The sequence below is a fragment of the Bombus impatiens genome, unplaced genomic scaffold (genome assembly GCF_000188095.3).
Source record: "Bombus impatiens unplaced genomic scaffold, BIMP_2.2 scf_0487, whole genome shotgun sequence".
Taxonomy (NCBI): Eukaryota; Metazoa; Arthropoda; class Insecta; order Hymenoptera; family Apidae; genus Bombus; species Bombus impatiens.
Window position 1 is genome coordinate 2,150,380 of NT_176906.1, and position 20,290 is coordinate 2,170,669.

The 20,290-nt window shown below is 37.7% G+C and overlaps 1 protein-coding gene across 1 annotated transcript in view; it reads right to left on the minus strand.

Annotated features, from left to right (window-relative positions):
• Nucleotides 1-1,458: 1,458 nt before the first annotated feature.
• Nucleotides 1,459-20,290, minus strand: part of LOC100749598 (laccase-1-like) — a 46,491-nt gene continuing 27,659 nt past the window's right edge. Inside the window, exons 2-10 of the mRNA XM_003490926.4 lie at nucleotides 8,114-8,474; nucleotides 7,583-7,867; nucleotides 7,213-7,486; nucleotides 6,238-6,442; nucleotides 5,916-6,100; nucleotides 5,286-5,481; nucleotides 4,913-5,125; nucleotides 4,078-4,308; nucleotides 1,459-3,998 (exon numbers count right to left, since the gene is read on the minus strand). Coding sequence (XP_003490974.1) covers nucleotides 3,829-3,998; nucleotides 4,078-4,308; nucleotides 4,913-5,125; nucleotides 5,286-5,481; nucleotides 5,916-6,100; nucleotides 6,238-6,442; nucleotides 7,213-7,486; nucleotides 7,583-7,867; nucleotides 8,114-8,474 — 2,120 coding nt within the window. The 3' untranslated portion in view covers nucleotides 1,459-3,828. The remainder of the gene's footprint in view (nucleotides 3,999-4,077; nucleotides 4,309-4,912; nucleotides 5,126-5,285; nucleotides 5,482-5,915; nucleotides 6,101-6,237; nucleotides 6,443-7,212; nucleotides 7,487-7,582; nucleotides 7,868-8,113; nucleotides 8,475-20,290) is intronic.

The following is a 20,290-nucleotide window of genomic DNA, read 5'->3' on the forward strand; positions in this document are numbered from 1 at the left end:
CAATGGATGCATAAGTATGATAAATTTCCTTTCTATCAAGCAGACGATGCACAAGTGAATGAACGCTGGAGTGAAACGTGGATCGCGTGACTTACCTACTTTACAAAGAAAATCAAACGTTTTGAAATATTATAGATGCAGTTATTCTGTAATTAAATCTGTACGTGTTCTCGTAAGATGGTATTATCAGTAAAAATATGCGACACCGGTTGTTGGGGTGTGTTGCATACCAGTCGTTCATGAATACATCTAGTCACGTAAATACGCACGTACATTATTCGCTTTGTCATACTAAATACCTACTTCATGGGGGACGAATACGATACTGCATTATGGTAAACTGCAGTTAACATATCTAAAGTTTCAGATTTATAAATGATAACCAATATATAAATAATAAATAGGTTACGGACATTTATGCAGATTCGTGCTTTTGTAAACCCAAGCACTACTAAATTTTACCTATTAAGTATTGTCATAATGAATATTCTACTTTGGATATTTCATATATTTTTGTTTATTGTCTGCATTCTGTGTATTTTTATATCCTCAAATTTCTCATAAATGCATAAAATTCTGACAAATTTCTGCAGATTTATCTTTAAATAAACGCAAAGAAATGGAATATAAATAGATATTTGTTTCACCTACTAAATACATATTACAATGAACATTCTATTTTCAATATTTTATATATCTTTGTGTACTTTTACGTCTCCAAATTTCCTATAAGTGCATAAAAATCTGCAGTTTTTTAATAAACATCTAATCAAATAAAATTAAATACCAATAACGAAAAATGTTATTGAAAATGTTTAAATATCACGTTTAACCAAGTTACGAACTAATACATTTCGAAACGAGATCTCTTGAATGTTCCTTTCATTGAATGTGACGCCGTTAGTTATTCGGAAGAGATCACATATCCGGGTTAAGCGTGCTGTTCTCCTCTGGCTTAATTGACTGAATCTGAGTACCGCTACTTTTGCAACTTCATTTAACGCGGAACTTGTTAACGTTAACGATAACAGTATTCTAGTTTCATGCATGGTCGTTGTCCTCGGTTTTTAAGAAAGTTAGGTCAGCATCTTATCACGTAGCATAGTGATAAAAGAATGAAATGATCTTTTATAGACCATGCAATGGGATTATGAGATTTTCATCGACAAAAGTAAAAAGATAGTCGAGCTTTTAAAAAAAAATTTATTATTAAATGTACATCTTCACTTGATAACGGCATATACGCGAATTACTCGCTTAAACACTACCTGTACAAAAAACACGAAAACTCATCTCTTCATGTGGACAATAATCGCTGAATCTGTCAGAAATTTTCGTTGCATAAATTATTATTAGAAATGTTCGACTTTTTGTAATTTTGTCAGTGAACATTTTGGTTAAGCATACAGTACGTTTTTAGTGACACTTTTCTGTACATTCAGTGACAATCTCTGCTAGTTGATCTTATAAAAGTGTATTTGTACGTTATAGATCCACCATCAAAAGTGTATAAATAAGTTAAAAGGGGAAGAAAATTAATTCGTAACAGAAATAACATGCAATATTTCAATATCCTTTGTCAACACGAAACTCGTGTAGAGAAACAAAATTTTTCATAAATAAATAATGATTGAACGTCTGACTAATGACAGTTCTTCGTTTTCGAAAACTTGCCCTTATCGAACACGTGTCAAAGAACGTTGCCCTGAGAAATTCAAGGCAGGCCAATAAAAATAAATGGTCTCGCAGAAAAAATTCTGAAAACGAAGATTAGCGTACGTGTTTTATCTTTAACAATACCAAAGAGAGTACCTCTGGTTGTTATTTCTTTCCTGTTAGAAAGGTTGAGCTTCTCCACCATAAATTACGTGAAATAAATCACAGGGGTTCCATAGCGGGCCGTGCAACGTCAGAGACACTCTCTTCTACGAAACAAACGTGCTATCATCGCTAAACAGCGACATCATAAAATACATATCTGTATAGACGACGTACACCATGTTAATCCGTCAGTGATTAAGTATCGCCACGATCGAGTATTTCGTGTTTTAACGGTTTTGTCGAGTGTATTTAGCGAAGTGAAATAGAAGAATATTATCTACAAAACGGCGAGTATCGTGACGTGGTGCACGTGTGTTTGTCGTGCGCGACTCGCGAGGATGCAGTTAGCACTGAGTCGTGATCGCTCTCAACGGTATCAAGCGTTGTAATTGTGAGTTGCTAGTAGTTGTTTTAACATGAATTCTCTAATATCGTGATAGAATAAAACAAAAAAATAGTAGAAGGAAAAATGGAAGCACCATGAATAAGTGTAGAAATATATAGGTATGTATAAATCAGCGACAGCAAATCTGTCTACGTGCTAATGTTTGCTTATTTAACGATAAAATATCGACTGTCATTCGAAAAATGGTTAAGTACTATAAGAACAAGTATAGCCTGAATATACATTATAGTTGATCGAGTATTGATTCAAGGATTCAATGTTCGCAAATGACCAATGAAATGGTTCGCCCGCTGTGTTAAGCTCAGCGAGGAATCGAACGTGCCCGAGATTAAGTCGAAATTTCATGCTGAGCAAAATAAATAATGAATAGTATCGTAAATCGTTAATTTCTAGAACAAAAAGAGGAAGGCAAGTAACGACGCAGCCTGGTGCGTGTATTTCGTAAAAGGTGAACGGAAATACCGATACATCCGCGGCTACGTCGAGAAATTTCTTCGACATTCCAACCATCTTCTTTGACACTAATTATCTACGAATATTTTTTGTATCTTTTCTCATTTCTTTTAATTCTCCACATATAGGTGATACGCTAAAGTTACCTTTCCTCCAGTATGTATATACCCTAACTGCACTACTTGAAATGCTGACAAGGACAAGAACGAAAGCCACATGCGCCAATTATGGGCACGAATTTTCCTTCCTAACTAAAAAGGCCACTTTAGGAACCTGCACTCGATCCAGCGAAGCGTTTCGTCGCTCGTGTATCGGGCCATTTCGCTCAAGCTAGCGGTCTACGCTCATTCAAATGAAACGGATCGAATATCCTTAAACAGCGTTACTCTAATGATCGCTGATCGATCATCTCATGGTGAAAGGTTTCCACGCCGTGCGCGTTGTTTTCGCAAAGATTCCTCCGCGCGCCATTTTATCCCAAACAACTCCCACGTTAATGTCTTGTTAAAATGTAACACAATTATTTCTACATTATGTACACAGTTACAAATGTTAGTAACTTTTCGCGATTTCCTTTCGGCAACCGGCTGAGGATACTCTCGAGTACCGGTGTATAGATCACCGGCGTCGTTCTTTCTTGACACGTTTCTTTCTTGTCACGTAATTGAAATGGGTCGTTGATTCGCATAAAGTGGCAAAGTAAAGCATCTAGGACATAATAAATATTGGCTGTTGCCAGCGAGTGGATTCGTTACCGTCTTTTGGGAACGATCGCCATTGCGGCAGCAAAAGGGATGTTTGTTGGTGTGCCTGATTAAGAACTCTCTTTCCGCCTGTTCTCCTATCGTTTGATTCATGAACCTCGTATTTTCGAAGACCATGAGTCTCTTTTACTCTCATCTTTCACTCTGACTCTTTCTCTCTCTCCCTCCCTCTCTCTCTCTCTTTCTCTCTCATACACTCTTTCGCTCGCTCTGTTCCTCCATTTTTTTTGTTTCTCGCGTAGAGCGTTCTCTGACGAACGACCTAACGAGAGGAAGATTTACGAAATAGATTCGCTACAGCATACTGACTACTTTACAGGAATACGCTAAAAATATCGTGTATGCTTTGGACCGCCTCTAATTTCTCACTTTCCTTAGGATGGATCAGTGAAATGAGTCTAATAACGATGGCGGTGTTATGGGCGGTAGGTGATCTCCGCATCTTGGGAAATTCGGCGGCACTGGTGGAAGATCGGCATGTGTTCCAACGTGTAGAATTAAATTCATTCCGATAAGGATGTGGAATAAGAAGTGACAATGGAACAGCCAGTATCCTGAAAAGGAGAAATGACGTTGAATGATTGCAATGATTTGAATTATAAACGTGTAATCGCGTTGCGCAGTTTCGCTCACCAGGATTGTCTGCGCGGAAGCGGAAAATGACGTAGCCATTGTTTGGAACAGCTATAGTGTCCTTGGCAGGTGGCAAATTGAACTGTCGATTGAGAAGACCCCTTTTATCGAGATCCAACGCGTGTTTCAGATTGATCTTCTTCACGTTTTTGTCCGGGGAGCGACCGATACCAATTACATTGAAAGCGTAACCGTGTAGGTGGAAAGGATGCGACAGATTGGGTTGCTGAACTGTAGAAAAATTAATCAAACCATAGAATTACTTTCTATATATCCAGATTTGTAAAGGGTATATGCACTTGGAATTTGATTTACAGCAATACAACATCAAAAAGCCACGGGTTTTATTTCTAGAACTTAATATTTCTAGGACTTTATACATCTTTAGAAAATCCCAAGTGTATTCCGTCTTCATCGAACACGAGAGAGTTACGAATGTCTGACCTTACTTATTATTACTCCACGAAATTAACTTCACAAACCGATGGACTAGCTAACGAAATAAAATCCCAGCGAGTTAAGACAATGCTAGTGTGTATATGTATATATTGTATATGAAGACTACATAAGAGAAACATGGTTAGTCCGCTTTTCTTGATTTTCTAAATTTCACGTTACCTGATTGGTAAAGGAAAGCATCTTAGTATGAAATTGAAGTATTAATAATATATATAAATTTATGAAATTTTATGAAAAATAAGAGAATGATGAAAATATGTAGATAAAATTTAATAAGAGGATATTGCCTTGATAAAATGAAAAATATGACTCATCACGTTTTTGTTCTACGATCTTCATATGCTTCCAAAGTTCTTTTTTTAGAAAAAGATCGTACCTTCATCTACGAGAACCACTTCGACGACCGCGTTGTGCGGGATATCAACCTGATGGGTGCACATGCAGTTAGCGCCGCAGTCAGCAGGCCTGTTGTCACCGTTGCAAAACTGTTCGGGCGGGATATCATCGATTTGCGAAAGCGGAGGCGCCGGCGGAAATGTGAACGAGATTTCATCGACGAGAGAGATTACATGATCTCCGGTCGGGGCGACTGTGAAAAGTACAAACGCGGAATGATAAACGGCTTGGTTTGAATTCCATCTTAATGGATTCGATGGTAATGAATTCTTGCGACAGATCAAAGGAAAAAGAAGCCATCCTTTAAGAAAGGAACCTAGTGCGATTTTGAAATCGTCCGTAAGGCCGCTTACCCAAGAATCGATTATACGTTTGAGGCTGGAAGACTTCTTCTGGCCTGTAGAAGAGGAAGCGGAATGGCAAGAATATTTTCACATCTGGACGTTGTTGAAGAATTCCTTGATCAATTTGACGAGCATTCTTCAGCTGGCTCACGCAAATCGCGTCATCTCGTTGACGATTGCAAATCGCGTCCAGAGGATTCAGTACCTGCAAATAAGTGGTTTGGTAATCAGGAAATATCGAGTCTCTTTATCTACTACTGGTAAGATAGAAAGTTCTTCGATTTCTGTGTTATCTATAGTTGACCGTAGCTGATAAGTATAAACGATACATATAGATCATTGACGGATTAGTTTCTTGCTTTATTTTAAATTTCCTAAGACATATTCTTCATTCCATCAATTGCCTATAGATATTAATGACAAAATTCTAAAGATTATTTTATTTTATTGAATCTTTTTGGATCCTTTCCACCCATAGAAACAAGGCTGTTCCCGTTACCTGTCTAGAAGAAGTACTTTATTGCACTAATTTGGTTCGTTTGCTTAACATTTACTTTATTTAAATTCCTGCAATTAAAGGAACTACTTCTACTCAAAGTATGGCTCTTTATTTAAGGTAATGACATTTGTGACACTTACAACACCTTGCGGGAGACCAAAATCGTAAGTTGGTGCCGTAGTAGTCGGTTGGTAAGGACCACGAGCGTATCGTAGTATGGCTAACTGTTGAGCACGCGGAATACCGCATTCGCCGAGCGAACGAACTTGAATCCAATACGCGCCAACCGGTTGATCCGCATTTATTACGAAGTCGTATCGTTCGCCTGTAAATCATACAAGTAGATACTTCACTTTCACAACCGTACCTCAATTAAAGTCTAGGAAAATAAAAGCGATTGCGCTTTCCCTCTGATCTCGGAGGGTATAAAAAATCGAGTAATCGAGGTTAGAGGATTTTTACCGGAGAATGAGATGATCGTGTCCACGGTGGCTGGCTGGACTGCTTCTCCGTCGGTCGCGATCACGGTAAGGGAGTGACCTTCGAACGTGATCTGAGATGGACAGACCGATCCAAAGGAATTGATCAGTCGGAAACGATAACGACGGCCGGGAGTTATAGTGAACACCTCCAGGGGTGTATTCGTCATGAAACCGGTGTTGGGATCCTGCGGACAGAAACGGGTTCTAGAATGTCTCACGTCGTTTGTATGGGGCTTCATCAGAGTTTCAGGATTTTTTCAGTCAGTTTACAGACTGAAATATGAGATCATGGGGATGATTGAAAATTTATATGCTGATGGAGGTCGTGTTTTGAGTGACGAGATTTATTAAAATCTAGTAGAGGAATGAGAGATTTTAGATGCGGTGACTATGGTATTCCGTCATTGGGGTGATTGGAAATTTATATGCTAATGAGGTTCCTATTTTGGGCGGCAAGATTTATTAAGATGTAAAAGAGAAGTAAAAGAAAGTAAAGTAAGTAAGTAAGAGGGTATGTGCAGTGGTAAATAATTTTTCTACACGATATAAACATTGAAATATGAAGTCACTAGACTAATTATACATTTATATATTAGTCAAGATCCTATTTTGGGTAAGGAAGTGATCATTAAAAAATATGAGGAGAAGGAAACACAGTATAAAAGATTATGTAGTTATGAATAATTCTTGCGAATAGTTGAGACACTGAAATTGAGACTGATGAAATAAGATTCACCAAAATGATGGAAAATTTATACGTGAGTAAGGTTCCAATTCTGGGTGAAGAAATTTTTATTAGGATGTCCAGACAATTAGAAACAGACTCAGAGAGAAAGGAAAAGTGAACGAAGTAAGGACATATATGATTACGACTTAATTTATAGGTATCGTAGATATTTTTCAAAGATGCAAAAACAAGACATAACATAACGAGGATAAATTTGACGATTTGTACCCTGAATTGCCCTTTCCCGTTGATCAATACGCTTTCAGGCGCTTGACCGGTGTTAACTGCAAGACGACCAGGGAAACGCTCGGCCGCGTTCTCGTGGAACCAGTCGCTAAGGAGGACAACGTGGGTAGTGAGATCGTAGTCGTAAAGGTTGCTGTTAGGGTCTTTGCTTGGTGGTTGACGTATTACGATACTTCCGTAGAGACCGTCTATTTTCTGTAATCCTGTGTGAGCATGCCAGAAATGCGTACCTTCGTTCCCAGCTAACCATTGGTACCTATGTGTACACAAGCACGTGATAAATGTATGAAGAGAAAAGCGAAATGTTTGGAAAGAAAAGCGAAATGAAGAAACAAAATTGGTTTATAGTTACCTGAATGTGCTACCCTCCTGAATAGGACATTGCGTTACAAACGGTACGCCATCGTAATATTGGCTTCCTCTTTGCCATACACCGTGCCAGTGAATGGTAACTTCCATACCTTCGATGTGATTTTCCACGTCAATCACGACTTTGTCACCCTGACAGACTTGAATGCTTGGTCCCGGAACCATTCTATTCGCTGTTAAAATACCTCGTTCCACGCCATCTGCTAAAACGCACTGGCAGTCGCTCCAAACGACGTTAGTTGCGTTGGGAGTGCAAATTTGGCATGCCCTATAAATTATGAAAAAATATTAAAATTGCATAAATTTGAGTTTGGAAATTCAAATGTCTCAATTTGAAGTTTGAGTGTCTAATAGACTAAAAATTTGAAAGTGAATTAAAAGTTTGAGAATTTAAATGCAGTTTGTTTCTTTATTATTCTCATCTCTGTTTTCCTATCGCAGCTAAGATGTTAAGAAAGAATTTTATATTCATGAATTTTGTTCTTGGCTGAAGATTCTGAAAGATGATACTCACGCTCCAAGTACAGTATAGTACTCAAGAGTGAAGTGATAGTAGCATATCCTCGGAGGTTCATTTTCGCGACAAGCTCTGGCACACTCGTCTGGCGAGGAAAGCGCCGGATTTCGTCGTAATTCAGCCGTGGCGCGTTCGCTATAGTCAAGGGGTCTCGTCCTTGGTGGCCTGACAGTCACCCCCCGACTACCAAGATTGTCGATTCCGCCGAAACCACTTCTAAATACGTTACCGGTCGGATGGGTCTGCACCAAGCCATGACTCGAGGGGAAAAAGTCGGCGCTATCATCGGTAAAGATATTGCCTGTCTTAATAGTTGGAGTCCAGAAAGAAGATGCTGGCGTCTGATCGGCGATCACATCTGTAATTAGTCGTTTAAAATTAAAAAATGTAAATTTTAGAATTTGAATTTGAAAGTTAAAATATTTGAATTTAAATTAACATTTAATTCGCTATATCTAATAAATTACATAAATGGTACGATTAAAACAACAGTGTCCTATTTAATTTAAAATTAAGAAAACTGGTTTTACAGGATATGACCAAAGGTGATTTAAAGGTTTCGAATAAACGTAGAACTCAACACGAAGAGAGAAGCTGCCAGCAAGAAGACTAAGAAAACGATCAACAGGTAAACTGGAAGGTGCTTTTCTTCGAGGTTTTCGCGATATAATAACGCGCAGGTGAAAAATATTGTAGCAGAACGAATATAAGATACAATACAGCAGATGTAGATAATTAACAGCGGGTAAACGATACAATCTATTGCTATTTATAACAGGTAAATACACGTTTCAACGCTACAGCATTCCATAACTATAACAGTTACGACGATGGTGATGCGACATACTATACACGTGCAATACGGCGCCTAATATTGTTTCAACGCTACCATTATGACGATAGATGAAACAAGCGTGGCACGAAGAAAGCAACGAGACTTGCAAAAAATTCGAAAGGTTCTCTTGTATCGTTTCACGTGGTACGTGTAAAAGTTACTCCTGGATTTATAAGGAAAAATAGCCCCGATTAAAACGCGCTACCGGCTCCTAATGCACATTCACAGTCCTAAAAACGATCATTTATCTCGGGCGTGCTTGTCGGTTCAATGCTACAAAAGTATGCGAGAGAAGGCGATTTACGAGAGAAATTGTTCTTGGGTACAGACGCAAACTCTCGCGAGTCAAGGTAGACGTTATCGTTGAATTATCTTTATCTTGACCCTCGACGAAGATAGCGAATAGATGATTTTGTTGTGTAACTAATAAGCCTGTCCTCGTTGCTTCGATCGTGACAAACGTTGAGAAAGAAAACAATTCACCGTCCCCGAAATTGCATTATTAGTCAATAGGATAATTACTAGCAGGTACAAAGAACGATTAACACATTAATTATAACGGCTACAGGTCGAGTTATAACCACGAGGTGTGCGGCCCAGGATGAGAGTAACGCGCGAGCGAACCACGATTAATTTGATGGTCACATTAGCAGCACGCCTCGTGCTATATTTTCCCTTTAATTATCGCGACGCTCGAGTGACTTTCGCGAGCGGTTTTCACAACATAGATGCCACGGCCCGCGGCCACTCAGATACCCAATTATAGAACACCGTATTCGTAATTTATTTTTCTGTTATTATCTCGGATTTCGTTTCAATACCTCAAGCAATTCTGATTTTATTTCGATTGCATTACTTGTTGGTTTCTATGAAATATTCATGGGAAAATCAGTTTCCTTTTGCAAAATTTTTGTTAACGTTTGTAACATTGTTTTTCCTGGTTCTTTTACAAAAGGAAACTCAATCTTGAGCAATTTTTTCGCGTATAATTCGTTGCTGTCTGAAATCGAAATGAACAGAATTCTAACGGAGATAATTTGGAACTTCTATGAATATCATAGTTTCGGTTAAAAATCATTGCCGAGCTAGACAGTGCTTTACAAACCGGTTTTGCCACGTGAAAAAAATCGTGAGCACGAGAACATTAAAAAAGGATCTGAAGGAATTTCGGATTGCGTAGCACTCGCCGCGGCTTCAAAGCTCTCGTAGAATGTTGATCTAGGATAACGTTCGATGAATAAAAATCACGCGTACACTTGCCTCACCGTATTTGTTCATTGCCGCGGTAAAACCGTCGATGTCGCATGGGACTTCCAATGAAACTGAAAAATCTGGTGTTACTCATGTAACGAGTGTACAATACTTTATTGTGAAGAATGACATTCATGGAAAGTAGAGAAAGTTAAATATTCATCGATAAAACAGCGTCGATTAAGTATACATACAATATACATCGATTGAACACTGGAAAAATTCGAAAGTTCGATATACATTCATACGTACTTATTTTATCTGACAAGGAAGAAATTCTTTATTCTTAGAACTGTATCAAATACTGTTTCTCTAAGAGATAAATAGTTTTCTACTATTTGTCATTAAAAAAATTATCATGTCATTTCATAAGTATGTCTTAGTTCTCAGATGTTTTAATCGATCTGTATTAAGATCATATGAATTTTCTATGAAAAAATGTTACGTTTTATTTCAAAACGTCTTCCGCTGTTTAAGACTCATAAGCAATATCAAAACCGTGTGGCGTAATAGTGTAATTAATAAATTTCTCAGTAGAAGCGTTTTCCTATTTCTTAATAATGACCTTCATTGTGTAAAACTTAGAACTGGTACGAGAAACGTTATAACCTAATAGACTAATTAATCAAATTCTCCATGCACGATTGACACTATTATTTACCTGTACCTTTCTATGGGAACAAGACTGAGCAGCGAATTGACACAAGAACTGTTTTTGGATATTTAACGATCCTACGCAACTATTCTTAAAGGTTTATAGTATTGTAATTCAGCGTTCTATCCGGTCGCACGCCAGGCGGTCGGCCTCGTCCGCAACTGGCATAGGCGTGCATTATTTACGACCCTACACCGAACAGACATCGTGACGTAAAAATTCTTTGCGGATGAATTATGCCGCTCGCTTGGTATGCGAATTTTTTTCCCAGACAGCCGCGGTACATCTACAAAGCTTTGAACTTCGCGTATAAGCTTGAAAGCTACCATTTGTCTAAACTGTACCATAGCTTTCGTAGTGAACACGATGGCAACCACGCTCTTTGAATATTCCACGAAGAAGACAGAAAATAATGCAGCGGAAAGAAGTACGGAACTACACTATCTCGATTATTTTTCTCAATACGTTAAGTAAGCGTGACTATGAAAACTGTTGTTACCGAACGAACCATCTTCCACAAATCGAGAAGGCAAATATAAATTTGAACGTAAATTATCATCCATTAGGCCACACTACGAACTTCGTGTTATTTTGATCATTTCCCGCATCTAGATACATTCACGCCTGACATTTCTTCGAAAGTATATGCAAATCGCTGTTCGATCAATCCGTTTTGCAACGTTTCCGCGTAAAAGTTCACAGCGATGCGATTGCTGGAGAAATTTCTCTGAAGGATCACGATTTCTTCTTCTTTCTAATGCTTCTAAACTATTTGAATTGATGGATTCTGTCGATGAAAAAATTGAAATTTATAATATATATACATATATAATGTTCGATAATTATTGCATTCCACGGGGTTTTCTTGAGCTTCGTTCGCGCTAACAGCAAATTACTTGTTACCGATTGGTACTAAACGAATGGTTGATAAAACAAAGCACGATTCGCTTGAAAAGGAATTCTGTCGCAACGGCATTTTAGTAATCGATACTTGGACTCGCAATGAGTTCTCGTTAATGAAAAAAAAGGTCTATAAAATAGATAAGAGCATAAGTGAAGCTGGTTTTTCGCTCTTCTACAATTCCCGTAGCAATTTCGTAAACCATTCGATTACCTAACTGAGTAGGTAAGAAAAGAATGTAGATTAAAATTTGCTGTTGTTAGAGGGTCGGTAAAACTCTCAATTTCAGCATAGTCCAATGTAGAAAGTTTTGCATTTGTTCTCTGATTTATCATTCGTCCGGAAGAACACGATTTGTCACATTGTTGCGCAGCTGGGAAGCCATTAGCAACAAGATAATGGGACGAAAAACGTGAAACACGAAATTAACAGGATCTGCGATAACTTGTCAGATTACGATATCCTCGGATAACTTACAAGCTACGAATCTCCAGGTAATTGTCGAAATATTGTAATTTCGCGAAATATCGTTTTATATCTAATGCCACGAGATTATCGCCCGAGCATTGTGTGGCTACTGTTCTGTGTTAAAGGCGATGTAAACTCGGTAAAGACAAATAATATACGAGGACGTTTACAAGTGGTAAGAATAGAAAGCGTGAATAAATTCACGCATTTAATGATTTCTGTGATTCGGATTTTGAAATACGTGAAAACTGGTCCTGCGTGAAGGCACGGGATGCGTTAAGAAAACGTCAAAGTCACCTGCGCTACGCCGTGTTTCAATTGGTCTTTAAACGACTTGCACTTATCGTTAGAAACGGTCGAACAAATTTGTCAAAACAACATTGTGGCTGCGATGCCGCCCTGACGGCAGACTTTCACTGTATTTCGCACGCCACCTGTAATGACGGATCTCCAGTTCGATGTGTCATCATCTGACGTCTCGTGGATTGTATTCTATTACGCAATTTTCATAGGTTTATGTAAGATGGAACTCGTAAGGAAACGCGGTTTACATAATATACCAGCCGCATGTCTATGGTCGAACTCGCAGACCGGGGTTAGAGAGTCCACCTACGTCGGCTGACTAGAAACCCTGTCACGCGAATGCCTTTTATGATGACACGGCGATAAAGCAATGGTCGTGACAGTCCAGTTTGTACGTCATGGGAGGAAAGAACAATACGAATGTGTAATGTGTCCAGCAATTCCTTTAGTCCTTCGTTGGGAAAATGCTAGTTTTCTTGTTAGTCAGTAACGGTAAGAGTACGGTTACGGAAGGGAAGATGGACCATTGTGAAAGAAAGATAGAACTGAGTCAAATGAAATGACGAAAGAAACGATGTTTTGGAAGGGTTTTAGGTCACTTGTAGTGGCTAAAAAGGTATTGGCGCACTATTGTATTTATTATGGCATTTAATATATTAATTAATAAGGCCAAAGTGAATGAAGTTTCGTATGATTTGATAGTTCTTTCGTGTAGCGATAATAATTTGATACTATGAAAATTAAATGTAAAACCTGGTACAAAAAGGCTTGCTTAAAAAATAAGGATACGTTTGTGTGAAAACTGGATTGATGGAGAAATTGTTAATAATTTATTTTAAGACTCCTTCACATTAGTTTGAAGTAACTCGATTTGAAATTTATGTTTATAAAAGTCAAGTGATTTGGCTAATGAAAACCAGGATATTAAAATTTGAAAGGATAATTTCAGTTTAGTAAATAACAGATTTACATTAATAAAGTAATTTAACTGGTCTGAACAAGGCTTAGAAAATGGTAATCTGGACAGATCATGAGAGATATTCAAATTCGTAATTTGCCTCTACAAGACATGAATTGAGGCGTTCCGTACATAAATGAACACGTCGGTTGTCAAGCTGACGCGAATCAACGAATTGGAAGCAATTAAAGAGATTTAAAATTAAGACATCTTTCGAAGGATTGGTGTGAACAAGAGTTATTCGATTAAGGTTAACAAGGGTTAAGAAGTAAATAAATTAAACTGGGGTTTGAACGCCGAATTTCGATCAGAGCAGCCGAGAAATTAACAAGAAAGCCGTGCTTCGAAATGTGTTTTCTTAAATATTTCACTTTCATTTCTTTTATCGAACATGTCAGGTTAATAACGTGCACAATGAAGTATATTTCACACCTGTGCTGTCTTATTAACCTCTATTTAAGGAGTAGTTAATTTGATATACGTCAAAACCTTCCACGTCGCCTTAACATCTTAATTTAGAAAATCTTTCCAGTTACGCCATACTTATGCTGTAATTCATCGGTTATACAATGCCGTCTTCCACGTTTCATTACATTAACGACGAGTTTCACGATTACTGTACGATGTAATAAGCCAATTGATCGACTTCATTGAAACTAATAGTTTGATTAATGAATTGATGAAAAATGAGATAAATATTCAGAGGAATTGAAGTGGAAAAAAATTTTACGAAAGAAAAATTCCTTTCATTTATATGAATTAATAATAGTACGTTCTTTTAATTGTAGAAACTTGCGAATGTAGGATTTCTAGTTTACCATTACCATAAAATTACCAGTTGAAAACGTGTTAATTTCATCGTTTTCACGTAGATTTCATGATACGAAACTCTCGAGTAGTATACGTTGCTTTTAAACTGTTGTAATTTGCGCGTGCTCTTTGTTCTGATTCAATATTCTTATAAGCGATCGATCCGTTTCACACGCTCGAAAGGATAGTTCAAAACAACAGGACGTCGAACTGGGACAAAGGAAATAAAACGGGACCATTGGCAACGCTTAAATGTCAAGCCTTCGACGTCGATCGTGTCACGAGTCAAAGTTTGTCCTTTCCTTTGGTATGCGATTGAACTTTGGCGTCGTACTTGAATAAACAGGGGAATGTTGATGCGCGCAAAACGAACTGTTCGGTGTCTAACCTTTAATTAAATTATCGGACGGATGGTCGTTCGTTCCATACTGCACGGGTAGATCTAACGAGACATTAAACTGTTCTTTCGAGATTTATAGTGAATGTTATATAGTTTCACGTCGTTAAATTATTTTATTAATATTAAACGTTACATTATTTGTAATTATAATATTATTGTACATTATACATTATATACATTTATATGAACTACATTTATTTGACTAAAGCTTTAATTAATGCCTGATAAAATGAACTGCTGCCTGTCGAATCCAGTTATATGAATGTGAACAATTATATAAACTAGTTGCTTCCCGACAAGTTTATATAAATGGAGTTCTACTATAAATATAATATTGCAAACAATAAAAATAGAAAAGTAAAATTAAAATAAAAAAATTTACAGACAGATCTGACTACCTTTATCAAGCGCAGTTTATTCACGGTGTTTATTAATAATTGTGATAAATGTGAGTATCGCAACGTGCAACGGTCGTTCGATAATATATCGTATTCGCGGCTAGATTTGTAAGCGCGTAAGGAAGTGAGAGCAGAATTTAGCGTGTTGCGTGAGGATATTACGGTTTCGTTTTATTACGTATCGTTAATGATCGCGATAATTATTTCCCGCACAGTTAGATGATTGAATTATTGTTCCTGTTGTGTAATCTACCAATATTTTTTATTTCTTTGTAAATAAAACGTTAATGAAATGCTCTCAGATGCTTTTTTCTAACACGATTATTTTGAACCGCAGAATAATCGACGAAGAAATGACTAACTGTGCATAAGATTCGTTTCGTAGGCGGACCATTATTCGGCGATATTCGCATGATATTTGTAGTCACGAGACTACATAGTCACAAAGGCTCATCGCTCTAAAGTTCAAACAAAAGGTAAAGTTCAAACAAAGTCAGATCGTAACGGAATGCTATTGATTCGAGGCTTAATGTTGCGTCTTGATCGTAGTTTCGCGTCCTCATTCTTACTGTCGACGATCGAGTAATCAAAATGTCAGACTGTTTATATTACACAAAGACACTTTCGTGTCTTGACATTGTAAAAAATTACCTCACTATCCTTCGAGACTATTAGATAATAACGATCATCTATTATTATAATACACCGTTCCATTATTGGAATGAAATTATTCCAACTATTGAACTATCGATTACTCGCCCGATTGTTCCATATACCTTGACCCGTTTACATTTCGACGTTTTTACATTTGTTCACGAATAGATCAAACAATCATGTCCAACTATTTCCTCGATATCTATAGATGGAAACAGATTAAAAACTCTATCCTAATTATCACGCTGCAAAAAGCTACTGCATTTATCTCATTAACATTCCTTGCTCTTTTCCAAGCAATGCCCTTCGAGAACGATACTTCAACTAACGATACTTTTTACCAGCACAATAAATAAAGAAATAAGAATATCGTATATATATTCCAGTGCACGTGAATGTCATAGATATTAGCATGAAAAAGAGGAGATTAAAGGATGCTGTGTATAGCTTGAAATACAAGCTAAGATAGAAAGCGTGATGATCCGCGAATGAACTTGGCCTTGTCCTTGTCCTCGTCTCATCTTACGGAACACGCTCGACAAGCGTTCCTCGAGTTGTGCAAAAGCTAGGTATTGTGCAAACGGCAGGAGAGCGTCAGAAGGTGAAGGGAAGGTTCAGCGAGTGTTGCATCGCGTTCGTTCGTAACGTCGGCGCCGCATAAACACCGTTTCGATTGCGCTAATGAATGTAATAACAGTTCACTCCGAACGAAAGCTTTCTAGTCATCGGAATTACGTCTACATAGATTGCCGTGTACAATTGAACGCGGCCGTCTTTTATGTCTCACTTTTCTCTTGCTTTCATCAAACCTATCATCTGCATGATTTATGCGTCAACGTGATTGTTGTTTCGCGCGGCACCATTGCATGACGTTGGTTTAATAAAAGCCACCGTTTCTTGTCCGAGGTTATTAAGTCGTTTTGTTCATTTGCTTCCTAACGTTTGACGCGAGATGAATGGCCTTCGTCATCTATCATCTGTTTTTTATGCTTTTGTTTGTCAAGGCGTCGCCTGCAGATCGCTCCAAAGCAAACAACTCTTGACAGTTGTATATTTCAAACAAGATATATTTCAAACATTTTCAAAATAAGATTGCAGATATTTTAACGAGGCGTATAACTGGCCACTTCTGGGATCCGTTTCCGCGTGTTTATACGACGTGCCGTTTCCCGGAGAGACGTCCCCTCTGTGATCAAACGTACACGGGTTTAAACGATTTCGTTTTGTACACCGGCGATAAATTCACCGTATAAACGAGGCAATCGCAGCCTGGTCAAATTAATGACTCGGTGGAGCGGCTGACGCAAGTGAAAGGCTTACGATCTCAGGCGATGAGACACCGGAAGTACGCGTGCACGAGCTCGCCATGAAATTTCACGGCCGATTCTATCATTAAAATCGCCCTACTAACGTCCAATGCTTCGCTTTCCTTGATTCCCCACGGGTATTATACTCAGACCGGCAGCTCACAGAGACGAAACAAAATATGTATGTACTTTCGTCGAGAAATGTTCCGTGAAATTATAGCTCCTCCCACGTGTCCGATTACTTCTGTAATGGGTGACGTATATTTTTGTTCGTATTTTCTCATTCTCAATCATTTCGCGTGGAGATTGGTTCAAAACGATCAAAACGGTTCTACACTTTCTAGTGGATGGAAATTGATCCTGTACATTGAGATACACCCTATCCTTTCATTTCAGTACTTTTATAATGGATGATGTATATTTTTGTACATCCTTATTCACTGCACGCAAAGAATTTGCTTAAAACGATCAGAAAGGTTCCAATCTTTCTAGTGAGTGAAAATTGATCCTTCCTATTGAGGCATCTTCTGTCCTTTCGTCTGAGTACTTCTATAGTTAATAGGCGATGCATATTTTTGTTTATCCTTAATCACTTTAGACAGAGGCTTGTTTAAAATGATCAAATAGTATCTACATTTCCTAGATTGAAAATAAGTCTTCTCGAGTTGAAGGATATCTGTTTCTTTCTTTTGGTTCTAAACGTTTAATAATTTAATTATTAATTACGCGGCGAAAGTCGATGGTTTTTACGTGATGCCAAATTGGCTCTTTCACAGAACGCGCCCCTTTTAATGAGGCTGTAAATGTCGGAGTCATAAAATCTGAACTCTGTTATGTTTTCCAAATACTTTTCCTTATAGTCGTTCGTACTGTCTTCGCGAGTTATGTACGAAGACATAATTTAACTTTTACGATGAACATTTTATGTGTTTCCTTTCGTTTTTCTCCCGGATACGCGAATTGGTATAAACAATTTCTTGGCTAATCAAAAATTTGTCGTTTTATCTTTGTAATTTTCTGAGCGATTATTCAAGTAGGTGTCTCGGTAAAACGCTTTTGGACCTTATTCTGCCGTGAAAACGTTTATTAGAATCCCATTCAGACTTAATTACACTTTACATAGTACATATGGCTTTATAAATCTATTATTTTCGAGGTAAGTTTCACATCCGTAATATCGACTATGATAGTGATCGGTAACTGCATTTCACTTTATCAGATATACCTAGTGGAAATTAGTTTTGATTGCTTGGCGGAGTTATTCGAAAATTACTTCAGATACCGATCTAATTTTTTACGTAACGAATGCAATAAAGTTTCCAGAGATTATCGAAACAACATTCTATAATAGTTATTATGCAGTACGAATGTTGATGCATTTGTGGAAAATTATATAAAATACGAAATATACAATAGAATGTTTAAAGTAAAATATTTATTTCTGAAGAGAAGGGAAGGGTAATGAAAGGAGCTGGTTAAAAAGAGACGTTATTGTAAATGAAATTTATTCCCGACTGCGCTCGACTATTTCACTAAATATCTATAATATTTGATTAACGAAGGCCGATTGAAAGATCGACGACTGTGGAATTTCAAAATGCATTAATTTCAGAATTTTTTCAAAGTCCAAAGCATTGCATCCAGGAAGCTTCAGACATCAGAATCTATTAAGTTGCAAACTTCGAACATGAATATTTAGGAGCCTCTGAATGGCTGCGAGGGATTTTAGAACGATATTTAGTACGATATTTAGGGAGTGAAACAAGTTTCTGTCTAGATTCTATTTTCATTTCGTTACATTCGTAAAAATTCAAATTCTCATAAATATCCGCAGTCCGCTAACAACGTAAAACGAAAGACTACTCGAAGCGTTTTGTCAGCGTCGATACAAGACAATTACGTTGGAAAAAATAATGTATGATAGAAGATGCACGCACTCGCGTCTAGGTTTGCATCTCGTCTAGAGAGCCTGCTCGTTCCTCTCGTTCGCACTTTTATTTCCATCCGTTCGTTTCTTAGCGAGACAGACAGCCGGTTGATGACTCGCGGTTTATTTTCGCCAGGATACCGCTTGCAGGAATACATGAATCATGATTGCTGCCTACGAAATACATGTACACAACCCCTCGACATGTCGTTCACCACGCCGGAATGATTCTTCTGATGTCATGGCATCGTTCATCCCGCCGATGTTATGCAAAGATGAGGCGGGAGGTTCATGAGATTTCGTGATTTCCGTGGCAAAGGTTACATTGTGCCAGCGGATTATTTAATAGAACGTACGGATCTCTTCGTGCAAATGTTTTGACGGGACAAAGAGTCGCGTCAGTCAGGAAATGAACAAAGAAATGGTGTAATTGATCCTGACGAATATCCAAATACAAACGTCGTGCAACTTGAAGAATTATGCCATTGTGAGGTATTTGGTTAATAGTTCCTTGTCAAAGCGGTAGAATACAGTCTTCAAGTATAATCGAATCATTAGTTGCTTAAACTAGTTGCTTAAACAGTTTTAATTTATCGGTGGTTATCGCGCAGTGATCGTTTTGATAATTGAGTTATTATCAGACTGCGGATGTTTCAATAAATTTGTATTTAAACGAATTTAATAAGAAATCCAAGACTTAATTAGAAGGCCAAAATAGTATAAATTAATTACTTTATTTTTTGTAGTTTCCCTATCTATGTTTCTGTATTTTTTAAATTTCCATAAGTGCATACAACCTACATAGTTTACGTATTACGAAACCAAAGTGGCACTTCTACGCTTTCATAGGCGCTAATCGCTTGCGATACGCTTGGAACTCGTTAGAAAATACGATTAAATTAAACGTATCACTTTTGAAGTATGCGTCAAACGACCGTTCCGCAATTTAAACGCGAATACATCGAATAAAACATCGCCTTACATCACACTTTAGATCATAAGTGTTCTAAATTCTGATCTCGTCGAATATTACACGTGGTACACGAGTGCGAGTTAGTTATATTTTCTTTTGAAGCAGCTTCAATTCCTGTAACTAGTTTATTTTCGACAAGTAGAAAGAAATAACAAGAAATCCAGCAAGAAGAGCATTGCACACGAATCGGTGCAATTATGCATCGGAATAAATGAAAAATCTCGCTGATTTAATGTCAAATTATTTTTTTGAGCTTGCAGGATGTGAATTCGCGAAATTAGGTTGATATATTGTTGGCAGCTGTCCCACGAGAAAAAGTAGTGCACAAGGGGAT